This window comes from Macadamia integrifolia, chromosome 11 (assembly GCF_013358625.1).
Source record: "Macadamia integrifolia cultivar HAES 741 chromosome 11, SCU_Mint_v3, whole genome shotgun sequence".
In the NCBI taxonomy this organism is placed as follows: domain Eukaryota; kingdom Viridiplantae; phylum Streptophyta; class Magnoliopsida; order Proteales; family Proteaceae; genus Macadamia; species Macadamia integrifolia.
This window is the reverse complement of record NC_056567.1, coordinates 24,540,890-24,550,687: the sequence shown is the minus strand read 5'-3', so window position 1 is coordinate 24,550,687 and position 9,798 is coordinate 24,540,890. Positions and strand designations below refer to the sequence as shown.

The window sequence follows — 9,798 nt, the reverse complement described above, 5'->3', positions numbered from 1 at the left end:
TGCATTTCATCCCATGTTCTAGGTTTACGTCCTTGAGCTTGAAGTTGCCTTTCACGGACTCTCCATTGCATTTGAACACAATCACTCATCTGGGAACATGTATATTGGCGTTTTTGTGTCTCTGTTAAGTTGCAGTTGTCAAAGTACATCTCCAATTCACACATCCATTCAAAGAATTCCCCACGAAAATAACGTGGTTGAGCATTACATTGGGCATCAATAGTCTGAGTATTGGAGTGAGCAGCAGTAGACTCTTTTAGTTCTGCTATCTGTTGGTCAAATCCATCAAATCTTGTAGTCAAGGCTTGGATTGCTATCCATACATCTTTAAGAGTGATTTGGGGTTCTTCTTCAGCCATAGCTCTGATACCACTTAATGTAGAAGTAGATTACAAGAAATAAACTACCCCAGCAGGTTATAACCCTAAGAATTTATGACCCACAAAACTTAATAACCCACACAAGACCCAACAAAACAGATCCCAAAAATTAACCTCCATGGGTGGAATTACAATCAAAGATACTTAAGAAACAAAACCATAAATAAGACCAAGAAACAAGGAAATAAAGTGATTAAAATAAAGAAACAAGGGAAGTGGGAGCGGAGGTGGTTATATCGGCCCAGGCTTCTCACCCACAGCTATCCTGGCTGCTCTAAGCAATTGATTGCAAATCTTCTTTATTCAAAATCTAAGAAATATCAGAGCATAGGCTCCTCTATTTAAAGAGGGCAGAATTACAATCATACCTTGATTAGGAACTAGTTTCCAAATAGAACTAGACACTCCTACTACAACTAGGATTTCAAATAGAACTAAGACTAGACTTCTAACTCCAACATGGAGTAGGACTGACTAATTAATAGTCCATATAGGACATTACACTCGATGGGCCCAATGGGCCTTTATTGAATTAAAACAACTTAAATAAAAGAACTGAATATAAATCCCTTTTTCCTACTTTCTACCCATATTTTAGGCCCATTAAAAATGTCCATTACGAATAAAACCCATGAGATCAAAGGCCCAATACATACATAACACAACCCAAGGCTTATTTGCAATAAAATAAGCCCAAGTGATTTATCTACATCACTAACAACCTTTATTCTATTAATTTAATGAATATAATAATATACTACGTACAATTTAGATAGGTGATTTTCAAGAAAACAGCTTATATATCAGTTTTTGGATATCTACAATGTTTCTCCAGTTATCACTAATCAACTAATTTTCCAAAAAAATCAACCTTCGATACAAAAGCAAGTGGAGCCAAAATCACCAAAAAATTGCTTCAGTCTGAATTGAGGCTCAATGTCTGGAAATGGGGCAAGGCTGACCTTCTGAAAAATAAAACAAAGGAACTCGTTGGAAATAGGAACCTACTTTATTGAATGTTAAAGGCTGAAGCATGACAGAGAATACCACTACAAAGCCAAAGAATTTCAAAGAACAATAATAGACTATAAATTATGCAACAGAAGATCAATATATATGAACCATTTGACTGTAAGTGGGTGTTTGTGGTGAAGCAACAGGTGGATGGCACCATGGACAGGTACAAAGCAAGATTGGTAGCTAAAGGGTTCATCCAAACATATGGGATTGGTTACCAAGAAACTTCTGCTCCAGTTGCAAAATTAAATATTGTTAGGGTATTACTATCATGTGTTGTGAATCAAGGATGGGATCTTCAGCAAGTTGATGTAAAGAATGCCTTTCTCCATGGAGAACTTGATGAGGAAGTTTATATGGGTGTTCCACTAGGTTTCTCTTGTCACAAAACCTAGGGCGTTGTTTGCAAGATGAAGCGTGCACTTTATGGACTAAAGCAGTCACCTCGAGCATGGTTCGGGAGGTTTCACAAGGTTAAGGTTTTTGTGGGTTATAAGCAGAGCAATATGTTCATTAAAAGATCTGGTGATAAGATCACCATTCTCGTAGTCTATGTGGATAATATTGTAGTCTCGGAAATGATGGTGATGAAATCAGCTTGTTGAACAATTTTCTCAGACGGGATTTTGAAATAAAGGATCTTGGAAAGCTAAGGTATCTCCTTGGGATTGAGGTTGCTTATTTTGCTAAAGGCATCTTTCTCTCTCAAAAGAAGTATGTCCTAAATCTATTTTCTAAGACTGGGTTGTTAGGCTGTCATCCTTCTGATAACCTTTGGATGCCAATGCACCGCCCAAGGACAACGAGGGTGAAACAGTTGACAATGGTCGTTATCAACGTCTAGTAGACAAGCTGATTTATCTCTCCCATGCACGGCTTGATATAACTATTGCCACGAGTTTTGTAAGCCAATTCACGTATGATCCTTATCCTTTTCTTATAGAGGCTATCCTTCGCATTCTTCGATAATTAGAAGTCAGCTCCAAGGAAAGGGATCCTTTTATGTCCTCATGATCATTTGCGAACTAAGACTTATACTGATGCCGATTGGGTTGGATCTCCTAACCGAAAGTCCATTTCAGAATACTGTACCTTTGTAGGAGGTAATCTTGTCACTTGGCGTAGCAATAAGCAAAATGTGGTGGTAAGGTCCAGTGCTGAAGCAGAGTTCCGTGCAATGGCATAAGGAATCTATGAATTGTTATGGCTCCAAGGTTTGCTCCAAGACCTTGGTGTTCCTATCTATGAAGTTATATTGTGATAATAAGGCTGCAATTAGCATTGTTCAACACCCAATACAGCATGACCGCACCAAACATGTAGAGATTGACATGCATTTCATCAAGGAGAAGTTAGAAGATTGGCTGATTTGTGTACCCTTTGTGAAGTCTTGTGATTAGCTAGCTGATGTATTCACTAAGACTTTATGAGGGGAGTTTTCCATCCTGCTTCAGTCAAGATGGGATGTGACATCTATGCCTTAACTCGAGGGAGAGTGTTGAAATATGTATGCGATGGGGGTATATATTAGGGTTTTTCCCATCTATCGATTCTAATTAGTAGAGTTGGTTAGAGGGGGCATAATTGTAATTTTGTTCCTTCTTATTTTTAGACAGATTAGGGTGGGGAATCGAACCATCTGTGCATTCAGCCCTAAACATTGCTGCTACAGTCTCTAACAACACAAAGGCAGCAAGCTAATTATTTTCAAACTCAAATTGTGGCAGCACCCTCTTTTTATTAAAACAGCAATCAATAGTCCCCCTTCCATGGAGAGGGAGATCTCCCTACAAAATATAGTAGCAATCCTAATCTAAGATTACAACTCAAAATAGAAATTAAAAACAAAATAAAATCAAACTTATAGCCACTTAGTAAAAATAGAATCAAGCATCTATGGAGTACTTCCCAATACCTAATAAATAGCAAACGATTAAATAGAAACTAACAAAATAGGAAGTAGGATTGTCCCCTACACACAGCCCATTACGTGGACCAAACCCAACACATGGGCTCCAACTTGGGCTAGGCTTGCTGGCCCTCTTCTCTTCTTCCTTCCCCAAACAGTCAAACATCATCATCTTGATTCCGTTCACATTAAGGAGAACAACGAAAACATTAGTCCGATATTGCTCACGCTGAGTGCTGACTGACTGTGAAGATTTCTCCTAATTCTCGCCACAAATTGTAGTTCACTGCTTATCCAAGTGTGTGAAAAAGAAGAAAACCCAAAAGGAAGAAAATCTAAGAAAGTTACTATGTAACACTTTGATGACGAGTTCAAATGGTAGATTTGTGGGTCTAACTTCCCTGTTAATCGTTATCCACCACAAGAATGTGAAACGGGTACACAGATCTACTCTACTCCACCCCTAATGCAGATGCACGATGGACTTAGAAAGAAAAAGATGGAGAAGTTCAGTTTCAGCTGTTGAAGAATAGAAATTTGAAAGTTTTTTTTTGGTTTTAAAACCATGGCTGCCGATTCTCTCTATCTTCCCCCTTCTTCTTTCTCTGATATTCTTCTTTCTTCCTCTCTATTAGTCTGATTGTTCTCTTCTCATCTTCTTCTTTTCCCCTGTTTTCTTTTCCTTTTTCCATTCTTCTTCTTGCTGATCTCTTTCACAGCCCCTATTCTGGGCGACAGAATATAGCTCAAGGAATTGATTGTATCTCCCTGGATACAAGTGTTTTCACTTCCAAACTTTGGGGCTAGAATCACCTTCCTAACGCGACCTTACCGCAGAGTTCTTGCGACTAGATTCAGCCTCTGTGGTAAACTTCGCGACCCAATTCAGAACTGGTTCCCCTGTTACCGCCTGACCAGAGTAGCAAAGGCAACACAACTCCTCTTGCTTCCTGCTTGAAGTATTTATCAGTCGGATTCAAGAGACCTTAAGGTCGACCATCTTCGTTTGGAATTTCAGGCCAATCCGAGACTTGTCGAAGGAGTTCTGTTGATTTGAAGATTTTCTGCTGCCGCTGGTTTGAGTTCCCATCGTGAGCTAGGAGGAAGAAAACCTTATAAGGTAGGTTTTACATCCTTACTTTATCAGATCCCAGAAATACCCCTCATCTTCTCCTATTATTTGCACTTAAACTATTTATTTCTTAATTCCAGATCTACCCTTCCCATCTAGTACGTTGTTTTCCTTTTGAGAATTCCCCTTATGTTTGAGTCATCATCTATTTACCATTTTGCCACCCTTTATTAGAAACTTCAAGTTATTCACAATTCTGCCACTTTTTTTCTTAAAAAAAGTCAGAATAAGCCTTTATATTAAAGTTTTTAGTTCTAGAACTACCCCATCTGCCATATAATTATTTCTAAGGCCCTGCTTGTTTATGAAATTACAAGAATACCCTTCAACCATTAAATTTGAGATTTTTAGTCATTCCTATGGACCCTAAGCGATCCGATTTCAGTCCTTGGAATCCGGATCCGCATCACCCCCAATTTAATGTTAGTTGATTAACTTGACTGCCCTTGATATAGAATAAAGTAGATTAATTCAAACTCTAGTTCAGTGAGTCCAGTCAATGAACTCAAGGGCTAAATTACAAAATGTATTTACAATATATGTTTAAAGGGCATAAAAGCCTGTTTATGACTTCTGATGTAACCTCTTTGGTTACAAACAGATTTACCCATGATTAAATACTAACATAAAAATATCAAGGAGCGAAAAGTAAAAAAATAAGACTTACCCTTTTAGGAACTTGAATGACCTCCCTAAACCGGCTGACAGGCTTTTTACTGCTGATCTCCATCGGCCTTCATTAATTGTTAAATAAATATGTATAACAGAATAACAAAAGAAAGGGGGAGCAGTAGAGACAAAGTAAATTACAAAAATATACCTGTTCTTGTTTGCTCGCCCAACCTTCTTCTCTGGATTGGGTTTCTCATACAACGACTGAAAGCCATTAGAGCGTGCCTTCTGCAGCTCCTCAAATGAGAAATCAGCAAGTTCACGCTCTAGCTCTTCCTCCTGTAGAAGCAACCATCAATAAGCCCTTTTGTCCTAAATTGTTTTTCTTCTTGTTTTTATTTTATGTTGCTTTTGTAGGATGGGGATAGAGAAATTCCAGCATAATAACATAGAAGCTCAAGTTGTTTTACTGACCTCTTCAGATGAGGATTCATTTTCATCACTCTCGTCAAGCTTGTGTTTACTGGAAGTTGCAACCATATGGTCTGATTTCTTTATCTTCATCCTTGAACAACTGTTCGACCCTACAAATTGAAGAGAACTCAAACAGGAGAGTTTTGAAAAAAATAAATCTTCACTAATTAAATATAATATATAAAGCAGTCGTTTCAACTCCTCAACTAATATGTATCCCAACTACTAAGGTTATTTATGGCTATCCTTCTTCTGTTGAATCAATTCATGTCATATATGCTTTCAGTGGTACTACAAGAATCCTTTTTTGTCATATTGGAATAACTAACAACCACTTTATATATTTCGACAAGAATGGGTCTTGGCTGTTTTTCCATACAAAGAGTAACTCATTACGGATGGAAACCATACCCTTGAAAGCTCTATCTTTTATATGATGTTGCAGGATTATCCCAACTATATGTTTCTCTTTTCAACTCTATTCCAATAAGCGCCCACATTATGTAGTTTGAACATAATGAAATTATGAGGTATCCAATTTATGAATTTATTTGCATAAAAATCTGTAAGAAGTTAAGATGAAGAAACTGATATTTCATGTTTTCTATAAATCAATGGTGAGGCTGTAGGGAGTCTAAGGAAGCATGGATATTATATTAGAAAAGATATACTAAAATATGTCGAAAACAAGCCTTAAGATGCATCTGAAACAAAAAGGTGATCTGTTCATGCTCAAATAAAAATGCTTTTAGATGCAGTGATTCACTTTATGCTTGTACTAATCATTCCTTTCACTATTTTCTTAATGAATTAGAAGCACAAGAACCAAACCTGGCCAAAGATAAAGCTCTAATCACCCAACCCTCACTTCCTACACGGCTACACCAAAAAGAGGCTATAAGTGGTGGCTCTTAATGGCACTTTACATTTTTTTTTTCTCTCTATCCATTGCCACTCTTCTAGGGAGACTCTAACAAAGGTGGAAATAGTAAGTGCATGCAAACAATTGTTGCAACTGCAGGCTTTCCATTTGTCCTCTCCCTTTTAATCTACTTCTACTATAAACCTTCTATCCCAAACCATACCAATTCTTCCAACAAGAGGTCACCCTCCATCATCACCCTTGTACTCCTTTTCACCTTCTTTGGTATATTCAGTGCTGGTGATAACTTGATGTATGCATATGGGTTGTTATATGACTTACATCTCCCAGTCTCCATATATTCTCGTGTTTGTGCAACCCAACTGCCCTTTAATGCACTATTCTCCTATTTCATCAACTCCCTTAAGTTCACTTCTGTTCTGCTTAATTCACTAGTGCTCCTCACCATCTCTGCCTCATTCCTTGCTCTCCATTCTGAGTCCAATGGAACCACATGAGTCACAAAGGTGCATCTGCCCTGTTCTCCCTATTACTTTCACTTACCCAACTTTCATCTGAGAAAGTTCTGAAAAAGAATACATTTTCTTTGATATTGGAGATGCAAATATGCCCAGCAATAACTGCAACATGTGTTTGCTTGGTGGGCCTTTCCGCTAGTGGGGAATAGTGGAGCAAATTGAAAGGGTTAAATTATGTGATGATCTTAGTTTGGACTGCTGTGGTATGGAAAACGTTTACTGTTGGTGCACTGGGTTTAATATTTGAGGTGTCTTCACTCTTTAGAAATTTCATTAGTACAGTATCTTTACCCATTGTTCCAATATTTGGTGTTATTTTTTTCATGACAAAATAGATGGGGGGTGAAGGTGGTTGCTTTGATTTTGGTTATCTGGGTTTTAAATCTTTCATGAACCAACATTATTTCAGAAATCAGCCACGATTTCCCCCTAGAGAGGAACAAGGTAAGCTGCAAAATAAATAAATTTTAAAAAAAAAAACGGTTAAGAGGGGGAGAGGGAGTGAAAGAGAGACGGGGAAAGACATCGACCTACCTCTCCCGCGGCGGATCTGCGTCGTCTTCGTAGACGGTGGCTGCAACGTCCTTCTACCTATTAGAACAACGAACTGTAAACTGAAGTCTTTGGAGGCAACATCTACAATGGCGCTTTTATTTCTGCCCCAAATATAGTGCTTATATTTGAATAAAACATCATCATCTATTGTGGTGGACTCAATACACCGCCCCTACAGTGTATACTTTAGCGATAACCTATAAAAAACCGTCCCTAATTCCTAAGTTTTAGGAGCGAGTTGAAAATATCTCCTCTAATTATATATGTTTTGGGACGAATAAAAAAACCACCACTAATAACAATTTTTAAGAGCGTATAAAATCTAAACGCCTCTATATTCTTTCTTATGGTGGCGCATAAAAAAAACCGCCCCTGAAATCCGCCCCAATTGACTCTTTTTTTTTTTTTTTTCTGTGGTGGGTGCAGTTTTTTTTTTCTTAATCCATGAGACTCTCTCTAATCAATATTTGGAATCTCTAATCACTGCATATTTGGGTCTTGACTTTGACGGTTTATAGTGCTCAATGGAGTACTTGGCTGAGGGTTAGTCTTCACAAGTTCATCGCTGCTTGGTTTGCATGAACTTCCTTGCTTTTCAAGAAGTGTCCTTAGATCCCTAGAAGCTCTTCCATGGATTTGTGCTTGATCTCTATATGGGTATACATGTAATGGCGAATAGGCTCTTGAACCAAAAAAATAAAATAATCCCTAGACTTATTGAACCATTTGCCAACCCCTTCACAACCCTCTCATTCATGCAATTTTCCAATCTTGCATTGCACACATAAGGAAGCCATTGGGGGAGGCGGAAATTAAGGGCCCGTTTGATAACGTTACCAGAAACGTGTTTCTGTGTTTTCTTGTTCTCAGAAACAAAGAAACGGCATAAATACCATTTGGTAAAAGTGTTCTGTTCCACTTGTTTCTTGAAACATAAATTGAAATTTAAAACAATTTATGCTTCAAGAAACATGAATAACGAAACAAGTTTTATCGCTGGTTTCTCGAAACAAAAATGGAGCACAAAAAATCGATATTGAAGATAAAACCAACCCCCCTTCCTCTTTTCCCTGTTGAAGCTTCACTGCTTCACCGTGTGGTTCGAAGGGAGCTCTGCAACTAGAATGGCTACGATTAAGGAAGTGGTCGGTGGAACACCTTCCTCGTCACCCTCTTGAACAGTACAGACCCTTCTCCTTCGTCATCCTCGTGAACCCTAGGGTTTAGGGAATTATTATTTATCCAGAAGAAGTCTAGATTCGCCTGCGAAGAACGCAAGGAGCAGCAGAATAGGGCCTCCTCTGTGTCTGAAACTGTACGAATCCTTCCCCATCTTCATCCTCGTGAACCCTAGGGTTTACGATCTACTTTTCATCTCGTGAACCCATATGGCAGATTCGCTTCATCCTTGCAGAGATTCGTCCAGATTCGTCCATGTCTCACCTCCAGAGATAAAAGCGAGGTTTTCCCCTCAAATCTGAAGAGTATACCATCACATATTCTCTGTTTGAAGGTTCGGCTACTCCTCCCACATCCGATCACTCACATCTGCTCGGTAAGTGGTTCAGGAAACGCAGCTTTTATTGGTTTTCCTCCTCAAGTTTCTCTTTGCAATTTTTGGTAAACAAAAATATTCTTTCTGGTTGAAGTTGAAAGTTGCCAGAAATACAAGTTGCCTAATACCAGTGAATTTTTTCTTCAAATAATGTACTGCCCCACTTTTCTTAGAGATCTCAATGAATTTAACCAAATGCAAATTTTCAGATTTAACTTATAGATCCTCGTCTTTCTTCTTATGAAATAAAGGGGGTCTTCTTGAGGTTTTATGTGTTTATTGAACATCTTGTTTGCTATTCAGGTATGAACACTACATAATGATCTGTTCTGTTTACATTTTGAAGAGGATTTAATGAGTTGAGTTAGATTCGGATGTTATGGTTAGGTGTCTATGAAAGAAAGGGGAAAACCTCGCTTTTTACCATTACTGTTTGCATATGTTTAGATGAATCTTTTCAATTCCTAGAAACTCAATGAATCCTCTTTTTGGGATGTTCTAAAATTCAGGAACTCTAGTTGTTTTCTTTCATTGGAGTATAGAAACATTGAAGACAAACGCTCAGACAAAATAAAAAAACCCAGTCCTGCTAAGTTGCTGTTCTGTATATGATTTATGAATGACTAAAAGGAAAAGGGGAGTAGAAATCTCTCTCTCTCCGCACCACCCTCTTTATCTTTTCCTTTTTTTTTTTTTTTTTTTTTTCTTCCTCTTTTGTTAAATATTTTTATTCCTATTTCTTTGAATTTTTTTCCATGTTCTT

At 38.0% G+C, this 9,798-nt stretch overlaps 2 protein-coding genes and 1 pseudogene across 7 annotated transcripts in view; 2 read left to right on the top strand and 1 right to left on the bottom strand.

Annotated features, from left to right (window-relative positions):
• Nucleotides 1-1,150: 1,150 nt before the first annotated feature.
• Nucleotides 1,151-7,736, bottom strand: LOC122093542 (rRNA biogenesis protein RRP36-like). The gene is made up of 5 exons (XM_042663893.1): nt 7,460-7,736; nt 5,525-5,634; nt 5,259-5,389; nt 5,106-5,172; nt 1,151-1,345 (listed from the first exon to the last, which is right to left on the bottom strand). Exons 2-5 carry the CDS (start codon nt 5,612-5,614, stop codon nt 1,247-1,249), a joined length of 387 nt encoding a protein of 128 aa, XP_042519827.1. The 5' UTR covers nt 5,615-5,634; nt 7,460-7,736; the 3' UTR covers nt 1,151-1,246.
• On the top strand, nt 6,439-7,260 carry LOC122093013 (annotated as a pseudogene).
• Nucleotides 7,737-8,474: 738 nt separating the features above from the next.
• The window catches only part of LOC122094381, a 9,245-nt gene continuing 7,921 nt past the window's right edge, over nt 8,475-9,798 (top strand). For 4 of the 6 annotated variants that reach the window (XR_006144752.1, XR_006144753.1, XM_042665166.1 and 1 more), the window contains exon 1: nt 8,475-9,035. The gene's annotated coding sequence lies outside the window, so the exon portion shown is untranslated. The other 2 variants (XM_042665165.1, XM_042665167.1) reach the window with 2 other exon arrangements.

Bases quoted from the DNA above. Each gene is read 5' to 3' on its own strand.
- LOC122093542 (XM_042663893.1), bottom strand. From the start codon at position 5,614: ATGAAGATAAAGAAATCAGACCATATGGTTGCAACTTCCAGTAAACAC. The intron at 5,390-5,524 runs GTCAGTAAAACA...TTGCTTCTACAG, and splicing joins ATGAATCCTCATCTGAAGAG to GAGGAAGAGCTAGAGCGTGA. The intron at 5,173-5,258 runs GTATATTTTTGT...CAATTAATGAAG, and splicing joins GGGCGAGCAAACAAGAACAG to GCCGATGGAGATCAGCAGTA.